The sequence below is a fragment of the Musca autumnalis genome, unplaced genomic scaffold (genome assembly GCF_047663935.1).
Source record: "Musca autumnalis isolate F117 unplaced genomic scaffold, ASM4766393v1 scaffold_2, whole genome shotgun sequence".
Lineage (NCBI taxonomy): Eukaryota > Metazoa > Arthropoda > Insecta > Diptera > Muscidae > Musca > Musca autumnalis.
In genome coordinates, this window is record NW_027411755.1 from 211,106,651 (window position 1) to 211,128,710 (window position 22,060).

A 22,060-nucleotide genomic window follows, 5' to 3' on the forward strand; every position below is an offset into this window, starting at 1 on the left:
CTAAGAAATCCTTTTGGTTTCATGAAACTTTTAGAGTGCATACTTTTCACTGTGAGGTAGAAATCTATGTTGTTTAACCATTTTTATTTTTTATCTAAATTTACCTGAATTTCGTTAATTTTATTTTATTATATTTATAAGTTAAGACACTAATCTAAAAATATAAAAAGGAATGAAATCGAAATCATTAACCAATTCTTAGCAATCGCAGTTTTAATGAAAGAAACTGAAGTGGATACTTTTGACTGTGATTCATTGTTTAATACCCTACTCCACGTAGTGGTGTAGGGTATACAAATGTTAGCTTATTTCTGTTTCTGGAACATCCAGTGTATTTTTGATGGAAGGCGGCCAATTGTATCGACCTTGAAAAATACAGTTTAATTAGTTTTTCAACATGTCCATTTTATTTTCTATTTTTTTTTAATTTACAGCGTCTTACAGCAAACTTTTGTAATTTACTCTTATGTGAAAACAAGCCTATCACTTTCCACTGCCCTCTACAAAATGCCTTTGTAAAGCATCTAAAGCTCGAAAACGATGTGATATTTTATTTTTCTCTTCTTTTGGCATTTCAGCATATGTTAAATTATAGCCCGTCGGTTGGAATATGGGATCCCAACCAAAATCTCTTGGACCTCGTGGTTCAACAATCGTTCCCTCAGTTATACCCTGAAACAGAATTGGTTCACTATCTTGTCCCTCGGAAAAGGCCAAGGTACAAACTGCCTTTGCTGATTTATCTTCCCAACCGGTGAGGAGTTTATGTAAACCTTCCGGCTGCAGTTTTTCCAAAAACCATTTTATATATGGACCTGGGGGATAATGATCAGAAACTTAGAATATTTTATAGACATTAATGTAGAATATGCAAATTACCTGGCAAATTCTTGAGGGCATTAAAACACAAGCATGTATCCTCAACAAGTACCGGACCATCTACTTGTCGTGCAGCTTCTTTACATTTTTTAATGGCAATCTCATCAATTTCTCCTTGCAATTCGGGCAAATCGATTTTCTTTGATATCACCTGTCTGGGGAAACTGGGACCCAATATCGCTACTAATTCTTCTAATTTTTTGGCATTGCCGGTTACGAACGTTATCGGTCGGGACGACATGTTGCTGGGAAAATGTGGTTTCGAAGTGTTGTTTACGTATGCTAAGTGAAAAGAAAATAAAAAGGTTATGCGGCTGTCACACGCACAAAGTTTCATCGTAAGAAAACAACATTTATTGGACCATTTAAACATATTTATAGTTATGAAATGCAATGATTTCAACCATGGTACAATAAAGTAGAGGTAAGCCAGGTATGAAAACCGCTGAAAAATACAACCCTGCAACCATGGCTTAAAACGTCAAATGACATGGTACAATAAGAAAGGTAAATGTATCTGCATTGCTACAAAAACATATGGAGTTTAGAACAACACTGTTTATACCTTTAAAGTGCCAAATAGAGTAAAAAATAAAAATTACTTTAGCTATGCTCCAGAATATTGTTGCTAGAAAAGTGTTCCAAAAATAGTAAAAGTTGTTCCCAAATATATGACAGTGAAGAAATATCATTTTCTACTCAACAAGTGATTATTGGCATACGATTTGCAGTTACATTTCAGCTCATCCCGGTTCACACTAGATGAAAAAATTCATTAAATTGTACGTTTCTAGATCGAGTTCCATAGTCCCGGTCCACACTAGCGTGAATTTCATTAAAAAATTTCATGAAATTTAGGCTTTCTAAAATCGAATTCCCCACTACAGAATTTTATGATTTTATTCTACTATGGAAGTCGATCTAGAGACGCATACTTTCATGCAATTTTTTTAAAGAAATCACTCTAGTGCGGACCGGGATATACCAGAGTAAAATCATGAAATTGCTGTAGTGAGGAATTCGAACTAAGAACGCCTAATTTCATGAAATTTTTAATGAAATTCACTCTAGTGTAGACCGGGACTATGGAACTCGATCTAGAAACGCACAATTTAATGAATTTTTTTCAATTTTAATTTTTACATTCCCGTATTTTTTGAAACAAATTTCAATTAATATCAATATTTGACAAACCGTTCTTTCGCAAGTATTACTATTAAAAAATAATTTAATTTTGCCACGTTTGAACTAGTTTTTAATTTTAAGATATAGCGTTGCAGCAGAAGTTTTTGGTTGAAACAATTCACCGATGCATTTACATTTATTAGCTCTGTTCCAGAACTAAAAAGTTTTTACAATGTTTACCACTTTTACACATTTTGCGTTCCCGTACACAAAATTTATATGAAAATCGTTTACGACTTTTACAATTTTTATGACTTACCACTTTATAAAGTACGGGAACAGGCCAATTATTGCATAATGAAAAGAAATAATTGGTCTGTTCCAGTACTGCAAGAATCTACAAATTTTTAGCATTTTTTTTCGATAACATAAAGGAACAAATGTTATCGTAGTAAAAAGTAGTAACTTCTTGCAGTATGGAAATCGAGCTAGGAACCCTGGATTTCATGAAATTGTTTCAATGAAACCATCTAGTGTGACCAAGGACATACTAATCGTTGAACCGTTTAATTTTCATTCATGTTTTGCAGTTTTTTCTAAAAAAGCCAATTTGTTAGATATGGAACATATTTTATTTTATCGTTGTTTGGAGAGTATTTCTACTTGAGCAACGTAGAAAAATCGTCGTTCTTTCTCAGAATTTTGTATGGGGAATCAAGTAATTTATTCATATTTGAGGGTCGAACAGCGAATAGAGAACGAAGTACCGTGGAAACGGGCTATTACCATTTTTTGCCACTGTTACCATTTGTAAAAATAAAGGAACAGACCACTTATTAACAACATCAAGAGCTCCACTACCCCAATTTCACAAATACTCAATTTCTAAACATGAAAATTTGTACGTGGGACTACTGACAAATGCAATAAATTTTTGCCAAAGAGCGTGCGTCACTATTAAAGATTCCACCTAAATTTGCATATTCTCTTCCACACACTGAGAATTCTCTCTTCCAACTACCTGTATTAGTGCACTCTTTCTTTTCTTTTGGAAGAAAGTAGAAAACGTACACAACAAAAAACATAAACGTCATTTGAAAACTAGAAACGAAAGGAAAGGAGACCAACACAAAGCAACATGCAAAAAATAATATTTGTGTGTAATCTTAAATAAATACACAAAGCAAAACAATAATCACTAAGCACAACAACGCTGTATTAACTAATACTGCAAATGATCGGAGATATTTAGCACAGAGAACAATCAAGTTACAGCGGTCAAAAAGTTGATAAGGAACACCGACAGACAGTTTTCAGAAATGCAAAACCCGCAGAATTACTAACAGTTGCAGTGGTCATGAGAACACAAAAGACTTGTATACGATACGAGCCACTAAGGCAGTGAAACAACCGAACGCAATATTTATTTCTTTTATCTACTTTTGAAGTCGTCCCAGAACAAAAAACATTGAATAATCAAAGACAAAACAAAACATTGGCCTCTTTAAACTGGGAAAGCAACAGTGGCTGTAGTTGCATTCGTTCAGCAGGGGCAGTGAGTAACAAGTGTAACAACCAGCCTGCAGTGAAAAGATTTTTGAATTTTCTTACAATAAAATGCCCGAAAGAGGAAGACCTGGCGGTAATGCTGGTACCCCAACAGTTGGTGTTAACAGCCAAGCAGCTTCATATCCAACATGGGTAAGTTTGGTTTGCAATGCAATATGTGCTCCATTACGATAATCATAATATAATGCACAATTTCTTTTCAGATGGGTTTCATATTCATTTTCAATTTAATTGTGGGCACTGGTGCTCTTACCCTTCCGGGAGTTTTTGCCAAAGCAGGATGGCTATTATCTCTGATAGTTATTATACTATTGGCTGTTATCTCCTACATAACAGTGACATTTATCATTGAGGCAATGGCATCGGCGAATGCGGTTAAAACGTGGCAAAATTTACAGGTTCTTAAACGTAGTTATGATGTAGGCATCCCCCGATTATTTGTATATATTTTCCCTAATCCTTAGTTAATAGGGAGAATCAACAGAATTCCCATGAAACTAATTTGTGGCTTTTGTTTCATGTTTCTTTACAGTTTGATTCACGTGAAGATTTACGACCAAGTTTGGTGGCAGTTGAAAGTGAAACTGACATTGAAACAGATGATCCAGCGGCTGCCCTATTGTCTCATCAACAACAAGTGGATGCATCGGCACGTCTGGAACGTATGCCCATATATGCACAACATTCGACATTGTTGTATTATAAATTAGATGACAAATTTGAGCTGGGTGAAATGGCAACGATATTCTTCAATGATATTGGTCGTGTTCTATTTTATTTGTGCATTTCAATTTATTTATACGGTGATTTGAGTATTTATTCAGCTGCTGTTGCCAAAAGTTTACGTGATCTGTTTTGGTAAGTGGAGTACTTTGTATGTTTTCACGAATTTAAATTTTCAATTTGGTTTCATTTGAATATAACTTTAGCGTTAAGTTACATCTACTTTATTTAGCTCGACGACATAGTTCTCAGCTACCAACACGACAATGTTTTTACTTAAATTTCATTTACGCCGCCCTTGTAATAAACCTATTAAAGACAGGCAACGAATTTCATATATAAAATTTGCGTTTAACTATGCAACTATGCAACAGGTAGACATTTATAACAGTTGTCAACAGAAGCCATAAAACATCCATAATCCATATGAAAAGAAAGGAAAATCCGAACACCTTTCCAACCATTGTAGTCCATTTAATCACTCCTTTAATTCTTGTGAGGAAAACGTCAAGGCTACAAAAGGTAATAAATTAAAGACAAATTTGCTTAAGACTTTCACAAAAGGACAGATGAAAATCTGAATCTCTGAAATTTGTTGAGTTTTCTGAAATTCCAATGTGTCTCTTTCTCAAAGTGTTGACTTCCCACACAAAGTAGTCAACACCAATGCAGTTTGTGTAGATTTCCTGTCATATTCTTGGAATGGTGAAAGGAGTCTTTACAGGCGAGCAGAAGGCAGTCTTTATAGACGAGCTGAAGGCAGTCTTTATAGACGAGCTGAATGCTGTCTTTATAGACGAGCTGAAGGCAGTCTTTATAGACGAGCTGAAGGCAGTCTTTATAGACGAGCTGAAGGCAGTCTTTATAGACGAGCTGAAGGCAGTCTTTATAGACGAGCTGAAGGGAGGTTTATAGACGAGCTGAAGGGCGTCTTTATATACGAGCTGAAGGGAGTCTTTATAGACGAGCTGAGGGGAATCTTTATAGACGACCTGAAGGCAGTCTTTATAGACGAGCTGAAGGCAGTCTTTATAGACGACCTGAAGGGAGGTTTATAGACGAGCTGAAGGGCGTCTTTACATACGAGCTTAAGGGAGTCTTTATAGGCGAGCTGAAGGGAGTCTTTATAGACGAGCTGAAGGCAGTCTTTATAGACGTGCTGAGAGGAGTCTTTATAGCAATGTCGTGCTTTGGTATTGTTAAAGTTACGAAGTTTTTCGGCAATTCACACACACACGACCCGAACGCCAGGAAAGAGCACACAAATGTTTTGATTTGTTTTTGTTTTGCAGCATGCGTGCATACAACGTTACTAACACACTGTCAAAAGTTGCAAATATTGAGAATTTTGTGTGTCCTCTTCTTGGTCGGCTGTGCTTTATAGACGAGCTGAGGGGTGTCTTTATAGCCGAGCTGAGGGGAGTCTTTATAGACGAGCTGAAGGCAGTCTTTATAGACGAGCTGAAGGGAGGTTTATAGACGAGCTGAAGGGAGTATTTATAGACGAGCTGAGGGTAGTCTTTATAGACGAGCTGAAGGGAGTATTTATAGACGAGCTGAATGCAGTCTTTATATACGAGCTGAAGACAGTCTTTATAGACGAGCTGAAGGCAGTCTTTATAGACGAGCTGAAGGCAGTCTTTATAGACGAGCTGATGGGAGGTTTATAGACGAGCTGAAGGGCGTCTTTATATACGAGCTGAAGGGAGTCTTTATAGGCGAGCTGAAGGGAGTCTTTATAGCCGAGCTGAAGGCAGTCTTTATAGACGTTTTGAGGGGAGTCTTTATAGACGAGCTGAGTGGAGTCTTTATTGACGAGCTGAAGGCAGTCTTTATAGACGAGCTGAGGGGAGTCTTTATAGACGAATTGATCTGATGACAGTATTGATAGGACGAGTTCAAGCGAGTCTTTATAAACCAGCTGAAGGGAGTCGTTATGGATGAGCTTAAGGGAGTCTTTATGGACGACCGAAAGGGAGCCTTTATGGACGACCGAAACGGAGTCTTTATAGACGAGCTGAGGGGGTCTTTATAGACGAGCTAAAGGGAGTCTTAACAGACGAGCTGAGGAGGTCTTTATAGACGAGCTAAAGGCAGTCTTTATAGACAATCTAAAGGGAGTCTTTATAGACGAGCTAAAGGGAGTCTTTATAGATAATCTAAATGAAGCCCTGTCGACGATATAAGGGGAGTATTTGTAAACAAGCTGAGGGGAGTCTAAATGGAAATCTATGTAGACAAGCGACAGAGGAAGTCTTTATAGACAAGCGTTGGGGAGTCTTTTAAGATGAGCGATGTGGAGTATTTATAGAAGATCCATGCGGAGTGTTTGTAGACCTATTCAGGATTTTTTGAAGATTATAAAGCTATATGAGATATTTTGTTTAAGTATTGTTAAGTCCATCTTGGTTCCCCCTTTATTTGCTTTAAAATTTTAATATTCTTATCATTGCAGTGATCATCCCAATGCCACAACTCCTTCCAATTATACAACAACAACCATTGATTTTGAGGTTGAATCATCCACATGGAATTTATCAGCGGCCAACAATGAAACTGACGAAGATGCCATTAAGTTGTGTTGGCAAAATCACACACTGACACGCTTAAATGTTTATCGTCTGTTTCTGGTGGGTTTCATTTGTATCTTTGGACCATTTGCTGCATTTAGTGTACAAAAAACAAAATATTTGCAAATCATTACGGTGATATTTCGTTGGTGTGGTAAGTATGTCATCCATCGATAATAATAAATCTTAAAATAACCTCAAACTTATCTTCATCATTTTCTTGTTTTTTGTTATTTTTTCAGCTTTTCTTTTCATGATCTCAATTGCACTGAAACTGCTCATAACGGATGGTGCTAAAGGTCATCCAGTGTCAATGAATATCTATGGTATACCGGCTCTTTTTGGAGCCTGCGTTTATTCATTTATGTGTCATCATTCGTTGCCAAGTCTATTGGCTCCAATACGTGATAAGTTGTCGGTGCGTCGTATATTATGTGCTGATTATTTGGTAATTTGTTTATTTTATTTACTTTTGGCCATGACTGGCATTTTTGCTTTCGATCGTTTGGAAGATTTGTACACATTGAATTTTATCCCCGATCAAACAGATGATCATAGCTTTTCAGCTGATCTCTTATTGGGAATTGATTATTTTTTGGCTTTGTTTCCCGTGTTCACATTATCGGCCAGTTTTCCCATCATCGCCATAACATTGAGAAATAATTTACAAACTTTATGTTTGGATATGGGTCGTTTTGAATCGTATAATTATTTTGTTCGACGCATTCTCTTTCCCATGTTGGCAGTTGTACCGCCATTTGCCATCACCTATTTTACGGAGAGTTTGACAAGTTTGGTGGCATTTACAGGCAGTTATGCCGGTGCTGCTATACAATATATTATACCAATTGCTTTGGTATATTATGCACGCAATACCTGTCGCGAATTGTTAGGTAGTGGTGTGGTGAACGATTTCCAAAGTCCATTCCGCAGTCCATATTGGTTAGTTTTTGTATTACTATGGTCTCTTGGTTGCATTTCTTTGGTAACATTGAATTTCTTTTTGGATGTTTCATCCGTATGAAATGTCCTGCTTAGAAATGACAGCAAACACAAAGCAACAATAACAAATGCTTTATTCACAAAGAGATTTTACTGCAAATGAAATTGGAATATTTTCGTCAAAAATGTAGGTGTATAGCCGAATTTGTTATAAACAAATTTTGTTATATACCAAATGACCAAAAAATCCTTAAAACTTATGACCTTTTATGTTATTATGGGTTCATAGGTAAATGATCTTTGAAAAAAAAAAAATACTTTATTTAATTTCCCTAGTAGAAATTCTTGGCCTCTGTGGTGAAATTTCAAAAAAAATGTTTAAAAGACTCCTGTTTTGCTCTCTATCCCTCAAAGGAAACTCAAATTTATTGAATACCAAAAACAAACAAAATACGTCTTCCGTTTTATGGCAACCAAATCGAAATCTTGCAAGGCTTCGTTTTGGGGTACCAAAAAACGTTTACAAGTCCATGTGCTCAATCTGAAAAGAAAAAACAAACTGAAATTTTAACTCTTATACACATATATATACAATACACAAATATACCCTCCAATGATCTGAACTACATATTAACCAGTAACTTCCTAAAAAGTACATTTTACTAAAAAACGAAAAAAAAATGAAAATTTTACTATTGGTACTTAGTCGTGTAAGCAAAAAAACAAGAAATTGCAATAGTTTTATGTACATTAACTATTAGTTTTAAGTATTATAGATGTTAACATATATACAGAATATAATATACATATGTATATGTTAAGCCGAACTGAATTAGTTATTTGGGTGAATCCATGAGAACCAATGTTATATTTAGAAATATTTTTATTTTATTCAATACTTTTTTATTTTCATTATGGCAACACCCATATTTGTAGAGAAGTATATTTAAAAAAAAAAGAAGTTGAATATATTAAAACTTTAAATATATATTTTAAATATAAACCGTTTAATGTTGTTTTATTGAGTATGTGGTTTATGTGACTATTTCTTTAATATATCTGGATTTTTTAAGAAAATTTTCTTAAAAAAGTGGATTTTGTTATATAATGTCTCTTCAATAAACGTATTTTTTTTTTAAAGAAAGATTCGACGAATGTTGATTTTTTAAAGAATATTTATTCAATAAGCGTTGATTAAAAAAATATTTCTTAATTAAATTTGAATTTCTTCTAATATTTTCCAATAAAAGAGAATTTCTTTTTTTTTTGTTTTCGAATTCGAATATACAAATTTCGAATGATTTGTGATATAAATGCTAGTCTCCAAGCTTAGCCTTCGTCCAACCACTAAAAACACCATTCAATATGCCTGATGATCGGTCTAACCACCCGTGAAACGTAGCATAGTGGTTGAATGTGTGGGACTTCGGTGGATTCCTAATTTTTCATTGTACCTATTAGGTCTAAATAGCTCAACTCGAAAGATAATTAATTCAAATATCACTCTAAAAATGACCTTCGCCTTAATAAGGCAAAAAAAAAAAAAAAAATGATATCAGCATGAGCCAGGCTGGGATTCGAACCTGGGACCCCAACAACCAAGTGACACGGTTGCAGGCGTCTTAGCGTTCTAAGCCACCATCAACTTGTCAAAGATTCCGATGACAAATATTGATGATCAAAAATCTTCTGATACAGAAGAACAAATAAAATAAAGGTGGAAAAAGCTGCCTTAGTATTTGTAATAAAGCATTGAAAAATAGGGTTACCAGCCAAGTCGGACTATATGAAAGGTTTGGAATTAAATGACTAACATTAAAATAAATAAATAATTCGAATATACAAATTTCGAATGATTTGTGATATAAATGCTAGTCTCCAAGCTTAGCCTTCGTCCACCCACTAAAAACACCATTCAATATGCCTGATGATCGGTCTAACCACCCGTGAAACGTAGCATAGTGGTTGAATGTGTGGGACTTCCGTGGATTCCTAATTTTTCAATGTACCTATTAGGTCTAAATAGCTCAACTTGAAAGAGAATTAATTCAAAAAAAAAAGAGAATTTCTTTTGTAGTTTTCAATGAAAGTGGATTATTAAAAAAACATTCTTTTAACAAAAATTTGTGATTTTTTTAAAATATTTTTTTCAAAAATGTTTTGTATTTGGAGTTCCCAGTGGAACTGAAATAAACTTCCCCATCAAAAATGTTGGACATAGGTCCTGGTTTTGGTAAAGCACCAACATAGCGGTACCAACCGATTTCAGGCATTTTAAAGTGTTTATCTACATTTTCGCTTTAAATTTAGTAATGGGGTTCTAAGTGTTCAAAAATTTATTTACTAAAAAGATAAACATAAAAATATTAAAAAAGTCCCGGTCCACACTAGAGCATTTTCATTGAAAAGTCCTCTGCACATACGGCGAGTTGAGCGTCGCGTTACAACAACCACATGCAAACTTCTAGAACAAACTTGGCATCACTTACACATTTTTCATATCGTTGTTGTTTTCAACGCGCAGCGTATCATACAACGGATACTATGTGCCGGGGCCTTTATTACAGTGAAGAATAATATACATACATACTTATTATTTTTAGTTTTTCCGAAAAACGACGATTTTTTTTAAATATTTAAAAAAACGTGAATTTGATAAAAAAAGACCATAAAAATTAATTTTTCGTTTTTTGTTAATAAACGTGTATATTTTAAAAATGTTTTTTTTTAATATGTTTTATTTTAAAAAATTGTTTTTTTTTTGAAAATTGTTTTTTCGAAGAAATCCTGACGTTTTTCAAAACAATTTGTTCAAAAAGTGCTTTATTAAAGATATCATTTTTTAAAATTGGATATTTTTAAAGAAATATTTTTTTTTGTCAAAAAGTGGATTTTTTTAACAATATTTTTTCTTTTTAAAAATATTTTTTGTGAAAAATGAATTTTTTTAAATATTCCTTTCCAAAAAAATATATTTTCTTTATAGTTTCCAAAATAACGTAGATTTTTTAAAAATATATTTTTTCAAACACACATTTTTTTATTTTTTTTCCAAAAAACGTGTTTTAAATTCTTTTTTCAAAAAAAAAAAAAAAAAAAAAAAAACGTGTTTTTTAATATTTGTTTCCAAAAAACGTTTTTTAATATTTTTTTTTTTTTTCTAAAAAAGTGTATTTTTAAATATTTTTGTTTTGCAAAAATTAAATTCTTTGAGAACTTGTTAACGAGAACTTTTTAAAACTGTTAAAAAGATGGATTTGCAAAATTATTATTTTTTTTTTCAAAAATATGGATTTTTAAGATTTGTTCTTCCAAAGAATCCGGGAATTTTTTCAAATATTTTTTTCAAAAACGCGCTTTATTCAAAATATTTTTTCCAAAATTGGAGATTTCTAAAAAAATACTTTTTAAAAAAGTGGATTTTTTATACTTTCAAAAAATATTAAAAAACGTGGATTTTTTAAAATATTTTGCCCAAAAACGTGGGGATTTTTAAAACAACATTTTTTTTTGTAAAAAATGGATTTTTTACAAGTCCATTTCTTAAATACTGTTCTTCCGAAGAGTCGTGACGTTTTTTAAATAATTTTATTCAAAAATGTGCTGTGTGAAAAATATTTTTTTCAAGGTCGCGGATTTTAAAACAATATTTTTTTCTCAAAAAAAGGATTTTTTAAAAGTATTTTTTTCAAAAAACGGACTTTTTAAAAATATTTTTTTTTCTTTTAAAAAATTAAATTTTTGAGAAATATTTTTTTCTAAAGACATGGATTTTTTTAAAATATTCCTTCCAAAAAACATTTTAATTTTAATTTCCTAAAAACGTGAATTTTTAAAAAAATATTTTTTTTCAAAAAACTTTATTTTTTCTTTTTGAAAAAAAAACCTGTTTTTTATTATATATATATATATATATATATATATATATGTATGTATATTTGTTTCCTAAAAACGATTTTTTTTGTTGGACTTTCAATTCGTTGTTAATAAAAGAGGATTTTTTAAAAATGTTAAATATTTGATTTTTAATAATTGTTCCTCCAAAGAAACTGGGAATTTTTAAAATGATTTTTCCAAAAACGTGCTTTATTCCAAAATCGGGGTTTTCTAAAAAATCATTTTTTAAAAGTGGATTTTTATTGCTAAACCTAAATAACGTCTGGACTTACAACGCTCTCTGAGCGTCCGTATAACCCAAATACGTTGACTACAAAATCACATTTAAAACACCAAATCCGCGACCAAAACTTATTTAAATGTTTTTATTTGTAAAATAAATAATTTTCCTTTGCAATTAATTGGATTTCAGGTTTTGTTGGGATTTTGTTTTCAAAATACAAAACACACACATACATGCATACAATAACGTTCTGTCAAAGTTAAACTTTTTCAACATACAAAAAGTATACGCTCGACGTGGATGATAATTGATCAGACTTTTAATTTTTCAGAATATAGAAAACATCCTCTAAACTGATGAAATTAACATATTGATCATATATCAACACAACCGGCCTGCAATGCACTGGCAGCTAAATTATAAAGGCCATTTTGAAAATCGTTTTGTATACGATCGAGATTCTCTTCAGTTGGCATACAGAAGTAGATTGCGGCCACATCGGCTATGGAATCACGATCAGAATGTAATTGTCTGAAATAAAAAGGGATAATGAGAATATTTAAAAATCATTCGTTGTTGTTAATATTGAAGTTCTTACACATGCACACACATTGAAGTTCATTACACACCCAACTCTCTTAGGTCCTTTATTGAAATTATGGGAGAAATAATACCCTGACCCACACGATCATAAATCAAGATTTTCCATACCGGTTCAGCAGCCAACACCTTAGGGTACTGTGCATGAGTATTAGATAAAAGTCCTGCGCAGAACTCGGTGCATCCCACAAAAATGGGTGCGTAACGGTGTTGCCAGATCCATATTACGATCAATTAACAGCAGTACTGGTCGTTGAAAACTAAATACACCACCACCAGCCTGGGTAGCATCCACGTGAAAGAGATTTGAACGATTTCTTTTCTAGATTTCGTGCAACCATTTCAGCGGCAGTATTACGTGGACAACGAACAATTGGTACATTTCCCAATGTTACAAAAACGGCAAAAAGTGAATCTACAATTCCATTTCATCATCACGGGTATTGACACGATTGATGGAATAATGTGATAATTGATCAGACTTTTGATGTTTCAGAATAAAGAAATCATCCTCTAAACTGATGAAATTTAAATATTGGTCATAGACACGATTATGTTCGCAACACAGCCGGGCCGGCCTGCAATGCACTGGCAGCTAAATCTTCAATTTTTTGCCTTGAAATTGGTGCCAAAAAGTTCAAATGATAAATATCATAAAGGCCATTTTGAAAATCTCGATGTATACGATCGAGATTCTCTTCAGTTGGCATACAGAAGTAGATTGCGGGCACATCGGCTATGGAATCACGATCAGAATGTAATTGTCTGAAATAAAAAGGAATAATTAGAATATTTAAAAATCCTTCGTTGTTGTTTATATTGGAGTTACTTACACATGCAGCGTAACACCCAACTCTCTTAGGTCCTTTATTGAAATTATGGGAGAAATAATACCCTGACCCACACGATCATAAATGAAGATTTTCCATACCTTCTCAGCAACCAACACCTTAGGGTACTGTGCATGTGTATTAGATAAAAGTCCTGCGCAGAACTCGGTGCATCCCACAAAAATGGGTGCGTTTTTTGAAACACAGTACCAACACATACATAGCTCATTGATAAAAGCTCAATACAATAGAAGTTTCTTTGAGACCACTTTCCACAATGTTCTACATGAATGTACTATTAGCAGTACGATATGGACATGCATGTATTCGCCTTAAATTAGATGGGATGATGAATATAGAACTCGGCACATCCAACAAAATTGTATGACATTGACAAGTACATGTACATATGTATTTATGTAGCTAATTGACTCGTTTCTCCGTTTCTCAGCATCATAAATGATAAATAGATCTTGTTCATCATATTGTTTATTGTACCGCGTCGCGTTTTGGTGACTTTTAATTAAAAAAATGACAAGAAGTTTTTTACCAATATCATACACAATTATATATTTATTTATTTATTAAAAGCAAGATCCGAAGAAGATCCGAACATTTAACGCATCTGTCCATTCACTTTCACGCATGGTCCATCTACAATTTATCCGATATCTGCCAAAATGATGAAATATTCAATTTTCAATCAAAACAATTGTCAATCTAACATTTTGAAAATTGTATGACAATCATTCGAACAATAGGGATTGCAGCAACGACACATTTTACAAATGAAATGAAAAAAGACACATATTTAGCACAATCACATGTTCTCACTATACGCGACATGTTTTTCCTCTGATTGCCAGTTCGAATTAATAAATATTTCTCTAATTTTATACAATTTTACAAATTAACCAATATTATATTTCTACATTGAAAACCCTATTTTCTATAGTCACAAAGATGTCAATATTACAAGATAGGAAAAGTCAATTGTGAAAAATTAACTGTAGAGGGGGTTAACCTCTGTTGCTACGACATCATAGCAACATTCTGTTAAACGAAAACTGTTACTCATTGGAATATTGACAAGAAAAACATTAAAACTCAAATTTTACGGCGTTGACTTTTGTTTTTTTATTAAATAAAAATAAGAAATAGTGAAGAAATAAATTTCAGACACAAAACACGTCGTTAATGTTTTCTGCCGCGAGGAATGGGAATCAAAAACGATTGGCATTGCTGTTATCAATTCCAGTGTGTTGTGTAGCCATCTGTAACCAAAATGTGGAACTATTAGCATATGTTTTTGGAAAATGCATTTGTTCGGGTCTTTATTGCTATACGTCTTTGATAGTCACAAAGACGTATAGCAATAAAGACCCGAACAAATGCATTTTCCAAAAACATATGCTAATAGTTCCACATTTTGGTTACAGATGGCTACACAACACACTGGAATTGATAACAGCAATGCCAATCGTTTTTGATTCCCATTCCTCGCGGCAGAAAACATTAACGACGTGTTTTGTGTCTGAAATTTATTTCTTCACTATTTCTTATTTTTATTTAATAAAAAAACAAAAGTCAACGCCGTAAAATTTGAGTTTTAATGTTTTTCTTGTCAATATTCCAATGAGTAACAGTTTTCGTTTAACAGAATGTTGCTATGATGTCGTAGCAACAGAGGTTAACCCCCTCTACAGTTAATTTTTCACAATTGACTTTTCCTATCTTGTAATATTGACATCTTTGATAGTCAATGACAAATTGTCATAACACAATATCAAAATAATAGTTACAGAAAAAATAACAAACAAACCAGAAGGAAATATATTTTTCAAGAAAAACAAACTAGAAAATCAATACGATATAATGCCGGAAACGCTAAATACCAATAGCGAGGGAGTAGGAAATCGTGCAAAAACTAGCCACGGGTAAGTATGATGTGAATTTGCAAATATTAACGTTTTTAAATAAATGTTAACATTTGTGCATATATATGTATGTATGTATTTATAGATTTCTGTTTTTGCTTGGGCGAATCGGAATCTTTGCCTTTCGGATTGCAAAAATATTGCTGATTTTGATAATTGCAGCAATTGCAACATGCCTCTGGTGTGGAGGAAAAAAACTTTCAGCAATTCTTTGGCAAATTTTTCGCAAAGCCCAATCAAAAATAGAACAAAGAGCTGTTGAACTTATGGAATTGGAATTAAATGAATTTCCATATTGGTTCAACATTATTGTTCTATGGATTAGGAATATTATGAATTTCATCGAATTATTGGTGAGATTAATATTGTTTTTGTTTTTTCTTTTTTATTTTGACAGGATAATTATAAATGAAGTTTTGAAGAGCTTAATTTTTTGGGTAATAATCAAAATTCTTTGTGTATATGTTATTGTTTAAATAATTAAATGTAGTTTTATAATTGTTATAATATGTTGTTGATATTGTTTTCTTATTATATGTTGTTATCATTGTTTATTTGTTCTTTTTTAGAATATTAGTTAACCCTCCGTTGGGCTCCTGGGTCTGACCAGACGCTTTTGAATATTATAAAAAAGGCCTGGCCAGACCCAGGTATCCAACGGAGGGTTAAATAAAAAATAACAATTATTTAACGTTAATTAACATGTATTCTCTTCTCAATCTATCTATATTTGCGTAGTGCCAGTGACAGAAGATTCAAGCCTGCCCGAATGCCGTCCTGAGGACTGCCACAGGGTGTCTCCTCATGACATCAGTGAACCATCTTCATGAGGAGACTCCATCCACTTCCAATTCATCGCAGCAGAAGAACGCCAGCTGCCAAAGCAAAGACTAGTGGTATTAGCCGTGTTAAGATACGGACGATGCAGCCGCCTCAATTTGTATTGGTCCCAAATGGACGCCACGATACCCAACACATTCCCAGCATGTGGATTGGGACCACACCATACGCTGCATTTGTTTAGCTGTCCAGCTAATCACACTCACCTGTCCCCTGATTCCTTATGGACGCAACCAGTTCAAGTTGCAGAATTCTTGAGTTTGGACTCAGAGGAACCAGAACCTGATAACTGAAATAATACACGAAAGAACATACTATTTGCGTTGCTACAACAACAACCATCTATCTGCAACAACGATGAACACGAAGAGATCATTTTGTTGGCGAATCGTATGAAAATGTAAAGGCGATTGCTCATCTTGTTCATCTATGATCTACATTATATAGCTGTTGGAAAGAGAGAGAGCAAAAACATATTTACCAATCGTTTCAGTCTCTTATTGTACCGTTTCAATATTCCAAGCAAAAAATTTTACATAAAATAATCGCAATTTTATTTTTTGTTTATAAATTATCAGTTATAAATATCAACCATAAATAGAAGAACAGAAACCCAAACATAAAGCGTTTTTATTTAAAGGTCTAAATTAAAAGCAAGAAGAAAGTTTCCTTATTGTTTCGGTATTTTTTATTTATGTCGTATAAATATCACCCATTATCGGTTTGTGTGTTATATTCATACGAACACTGCTGCTCAACAGCATTTAAAATTGAAAATATCCTTAGCACTGATCGGACGATCCTAACTTAAAACAGGACCTTGAATTTCACGACCCAAGGCAGATATATAGTTCTTTTAGGAATTGTTGGGCATTTGTTAGCGTGGATGAACCATAGACAATACGTTTACTAACATTGGCGGTTTGTTTCTGTCGTATAAAATCCAAAAGATTCTGGTGTTCAATATAAATACCACCACCCACCGCAAAAACTACAGCATCCTGGAAGAATGCACGATTTTTGGGCATGAAATCAATCCCTTTAATAGTTTCGGATCTAAATAAAGGTAATCATCGGTTTCGGGATTATTACGGCATTCCATAACTTGTCCGGTGATTTTGATTACAGGAAGATTCTGTGAAAAATAGGAAACTTATTAGGAATTGTTGTAGAACAAGTTCTGTCATGCTTCTTAACTACCAAATTCTTAACTCCCTCCATAACAAACGAAGAACCTTGTGATACCAATTTTGAGAACGTAGAAACTGTTTTGGTACCACCACCTGGTGTACGATTCATAATAGCCTTCCAACGTTGTATATACAACAACGATGACAAATCACATCCGTTTTCTTGCAGCACTTCCTTTAAACGTTCTATTTCAAAGTCGGGAACATTTTGGGAACATATATAATAAATAATGAACAAACGCAGTTTATCTTCAGGTGTACCAAATTCTGGATCTGTTAGCAGATCCATCAATGGCATATCTAAAGTTTGCTTTTACATTATTTTTTCCTCCAATTCGAAGAAGGAATCCAAACGTCGTGATTTAAAACAATTCAAAATTGCTGTGGCAATTTTCGTGTGCATATCAATTAAACGTTTCTTCTCCATTAGTTGAGGCAGCGAATTGACAGCATTGGTAAGACGAGCTGTTGCATCATTGACCATTGAGAAAGCCACCTCAGCTTCAGCATACAAGGCCCATTGATGTTTTAAGACGCTTGATTTCTTCCTCAGAATTGCGATATGATTCTAGTTCTTCTTGTATTGCCTCAGCCACAGTGGGAAATGGACTGCCTTTGTGATTTGCCCAAAAACGAACGTTGCGATCCAAATCGTAGAGTTTTGGCTTTTTGCAGGTACCTGAGCAAAGGTGGAGATAGAGAGATAAGAGGCCATAAACATGGATTTGTAACAGTTTTTAAAGCAAGTAAAGAGGCCGAAAGCTTGGATTTCTTTTAAGATTTTCACAAAAATATTAAATTTTCTATGCGAAATCTTTATAGCAAGCATGGTCACATTTGGCACGGCGGTGCCGATGATTTTCGGCAATTTACACGCACACGACCCGAACGCACAGAAAGAGCGTACAAAAGAGAACAAATGTTTTGATTTGTTATTGTTTTATAGCTTGCGTGAATACAAACTTACACACTATTATAAGTTGCCAATATTTTGAATACATTCACATTTTCTCCGTTCTCTTTTTGGTCATGCCTGCTTTATAGTCTTCTATAAAAAACCTATTCGTCTTCTTTATAAAAAGACCTAGTGGTCGTCTATATAAGACTACTTAATGATATTCCATCAGAAAACCAAATGTTATTTTATTTACTATGATAAAGTTCATAGAAGGCCAATCAGTCTTTTCTACCAAAAAGGCCACCAAGAGCTTCTAATACATATTTATATACTCACCTCCCGTTGGTTGATCATCCTTAACATAGACCAAATTCAAACCCAATTCCAAGACATCGCACCAAAGCTTGATATGAGCATGTATGATGTAACGGTGTTGCCAGATCCTATTACGATCAAGTACTGGTCGTTGAAAACTAAATACACCACCACCAGCCTGGGTAGCATCCATCTGAAAGAGATTTGAACGAGCATCCCATAGATTTTCACGTAATTTCTTTTCTAGCTTTCGTGCAACCATTTCAGCGGCAGTATTACGTGGACAACGAGTAATTGGTACATTTCCCAATGTTACAAAAACGGCAAAAAGTGAATCTACAATTGAATCCATTAAGGCTTCCATTTCATTATCACGGGTATTGGCACGATTGATGGAATAATATGATAATTGATCAGACTTTTGATGTTTCAGAATAAAGAAATCATCCTCTAAACTGATGAAATTAACATATTGGTCATAGACACGATGTATGTTCGCAACACAGCCGGGCCGGCTTGCAATGTACTTGTAGCTAGAAGATTTTTGCTTTGAAATTGGTGGCAAAAAGTTCAAATGATAAATATCATAAAGGCCATTTTGAAAATCTTGTTGTATACGATCGAGATTCTCTTCAGTTGGCATACAGAAGTAGATTGCGGGCACATCGGCTATGGAATCACGATCAGAATGTAATTGTCTGAAATAAAAAGGAATAATGAGAATAATTAAAAATCCTTCGTTGTTATTTATATTGGAGTTACTTACACATGCAGCGTAACACCCAACTCTCTGACCCACACGATCATAAATCAAGATTTTCCATACCGGCTCAGCAGCCAACACCTTAGGGTACTGTGCATGTGTATTAGATAAAAGTCCTGCGCAGAACTCGGTGCATCCCACAAAAATGGGTGCGTTTTTTGCAACACAGTACCAACACATACATAGCTCATTGATAAAAGCTCAATGCAATCGAAGTTTCTTTGAGACCACTTTCCAGAATGTTCCACATGAATGTCCTATTAGCAGTACGATATGGACATGCATGTATTCGCCTTAAATTAGATGGGATGATGAATATAGAACTCGGCGTATCCAACAAAATTGTATGACATTTTACAACACATACATGTATGTATTTATGTAGCTCATTGACTCTTTTCTCCTTATACAATCTTAATCTCAGCATCATGAATGATAAATGGATCTTGCTCAGCATATTGTTTATTGTACCGCGTCGCGTTTTGGTGAATTTTAATTAAAAATTTTGACAAGAAGTTTTTTTTACCAATATCATACTCAATTATATATAAAGATCCGAAAATTTAAGGCTTCTGTCCAATCCACTTCCACGGAGGGTGTGGTTCGATCGATCCACCTACAATTTATCCGATATCTGCCAAAATGATGAAATATTCAATTTTCAATCAAAACAATTGTCAATCTAATCATTTTGAAAATTGTGTGACAATCATTCCAAAGACGTATAGCAATAAAGACCCGAACAAATGCATTTTCCAAAAACATATGCTAATAGTTCCACATTTTGGTTACAGATGGCTACACAACACACTGGAATTGATAACAGCAATGCCAATCGTTTTTGATTCCCATTCCTCGCGGCAGAAAACATTAACGACGTGTTTTGTGTCTGAAATTTATTTCTTCACTATTTCTTATTTTTATTTAATAAAAAAACAAAAGTCAACGCCGTAAAATTTGAGTTTTAATGTTTTTCTTGTCAATATTCCAATGAGTAACAGTTTTCGTTTAACAGAATGTTGCTATGATGTCGTAGCAACAGAGGTTAACCCCCTCTACAGTTAATTTTTCACAATTGACTTTTCCTATCTTGTAATATTGACATCTTTGATAGTCAATGACAAATTGTCATAACACAATATCAAAATAATAGTTACAGAAAAAATAACAAACAAACCAGAAGGAAATATATTTTTCAAGAAAAACAAACTAGAAAATCAATACGATATAATGCCGGAAACGCTAAATACCAATAGCGAGGGAGTAGGAAATCGTGCAAAAACTAGCCACGGGTAAGTATGATGTGAATTTGCAAATATTAACGTTTTTAAATAAATGTTAACATTTGTGCATATATATGTATGTATGTATTTATAGATTTCTGTTTTTGCTTGGGCGAATCGGAATCTTTGCCTTTCGGATTGCAAAAATATTGCTGATTTTGATAATTGCAGCAATTGCAACATGCCTCTGGTGTGGAGGAAAAAAACTTTCAGCAATTCTTTGGCAAATTTTTCGCAAAGCCCAATCAAAAATAGAACAAAGAGCTGTTGAACTTATGGAATTGGAATTAAATGAATTTCCATATTGGTTCAACATTATTGTTCTATGGATTAGGAATATTATGAATTTCATCGAATTATTGGTGAGATTAATATTGTTTTTGTTTTTTCTTTTTTATTTTGACAGGATAATTATAAATGAAGTTTTGAAGAGCTTAATTTTTTGGGTAATAATCAAAATTCTTTGTGTATATGTTATTGTTTAAATAATTAAATGTAGTTTTATAATTGTTATAATATGTTGTTGATATTGTTTTCTTATTATATGTTGTTATCATTGTTTATTTGTTCTTTTTTAGAATATTAGTTAACCCTCCGTTGGGCTCCTGGGTCTGACCAGACGCTTTTGAATATTATAAAAAAGGCCTGGCCAGACCCAGGTATCCAACGGAGGGTTAAATAAAAAATAACAATTATTTAACGTTAATTAACATGTATTCTCTTCTCAATCTATCTATATTTGCGTAGTGCCAGTGACAGAAGATTCAAGCCTGCCCGAATGCCGTCCTGAGGACTGCCACAGGGTGTCTCCTCATGACATCAGTGAACCATCTTCATGAGGAGACTCCATCCACTTCCAATTCATCGCAGCAGAAGAACGCCAGCTGCCAAAGCAAAGACTAGTGGTATTAGCCGTGTTAAGATACGGACGATGCAGCCGCCTCAATTTGTATTGGTCCCAAATGGACGCCACGATACCCAACACATTCCCAGCATGTGGATTGGGACCACACCATACGCTGCATTTGTTTAGCTGTCCAGCTAATCACACTCACCTGTCCCCTGATTCCTTATGGACGCAACCAGTTCAAGTTGCAGAATTCTTGAGTTTGGACTCAGAGGAACCAGAACCTGATAACTGAAATAATACACGAAAGAACATACTATTTGCGTTGCTACAACAACAACCATCTATCTGCAACAACGATGAACACGAAGAGATCATTTTGTTGGCGAATCGTATGAAAATGTAAAGGCGATTGCTCATCTTGTTCATCTATGATCTACATTATATAGCTGTTGGAAAGAGAGAGAGCAAAAACATATTTACCAATCGTTTCAGTCTCTTATTGTACCGTTTCAATATTCCAAGCAAAAAATTTTACATAAAATAATCGCAATTTTATTTTTTGTTTATAAATTATCAGTTATAAATATCAACCATAAATAGAAGAACAGAAACCCAAACATAAAGCG

General features: G+C 33.8%; 2 protein-coding genes, 2 long non-coding RNA genes and 2 pseudogenes across 6 annotated transcripts; 3 read left to right on the forward strand and 3 right to left on the reverse strand.

The window, feature by feature from the left end:
* Positions 1–379: 379 nt before the first annotated feature.
* LOC141395217 (inosine triphosphate pyrophosphatase) lies at positions 380–1,161 on the reverse strand. Its single transcript, XM_073970765.1, has 2 exons — positions 880–1,161; positions 380–815 (listed from the first exon to the last, which is right to left on the reverse strand). Exons 1-2 carry the CDS (start codon positions 1,118–1,120, stop codon positions 484–486), a joined length of 573 nt encoding a protein of 190 aa, XP_073826866.1. The 5' UTR covers positions 1,121–1,161; the 3' UTR covers positions 380–483.
* A 1,834-nt stretch (positions 1,162–2,995) lies between these two features.
* On the forward strand, positions 2,996–8,811 carry LOC141395216 (transmembrane protein 104 homolog). 2 transcript variants are annotated; one of them, XM_073970763.1, is made up of 5 exons: positions 2,996–3,705; positions 3,777–3,992; positions 4,106–4,431; positions 6,752–7,020; positions 7,109–8,811. In XM_073970763.1, the coding sequence occupies exons 1-5, from the start codon at positions 3,622–3,624 to the stop codon at positions 7,888–7,890; spliced, it is 1,677 nt and encodes a 558-aa protein (XP_073826864.1). In that variant the 5' UTR covers positions 2,996–3,621; the 3' UTR covers positions 7,891–8,811. The 2 variants fall into 2 exon arrangements, with proteins under 2 accessions (XP_073826864.1, XP_073826865.1); XM_073970764.1 differs by having other exon boundaries at positions 3,036–3,705; positions 3,777–3,971.
* Positions 8,812–12,045: 3,234 nt separating this feature from the next.
* LOC141395223 (protein sly1 homolog) lies at positions 12,046–14,319 on the reverse strand (annotated as a pseudogene).
* A 407-nt stretch (positions 14,320–14,726) lies between these two features.
* LOC141395224 (uncharacterized) lies at positions 14,727–16,753 on the forward strand. Of its 2 annotated transcripts, XR_012410572.1 has the most exons (4): positions 14,727–14,890; positions 15,157–15,295; positions 15,693–15,732; positions 16,034–16,753. It is a non-coding gene; the product is annotated as an uncharacterized lncRNA (long non-coding RNA). The 2 variants fall into 2 exon arrangements; XR_012410571.1 differs by having other exon boundaries at positions 14,727–15,295.
* A 47-nt stretch (positions 16,754–16,800) lies between these two features.
* On the reverse strand, positions 16,801–19,481 carry LOC141395219 (protein sly1 homolog; annotated as a pseudogene).
* Positions 19,482–20,071: 590 nt separating this feature from the next.
* LOC141395227 (uncharacterized) lies at positions 20,072–22,051 on the forward strand. Its single transcript, XR_012410576.1, has 4 exons — positions 20,072–20,188; positions 20,455–20,593; positions 20,991–21,030; positions 21,332–22,051. It is a non-coding gene; the product is annotated as an uncharacterized lncRNA (long non-coding RNA).
* The last annotated feature ends 9 nt before the right edge of the window (positions 22,052–22,060 follow it).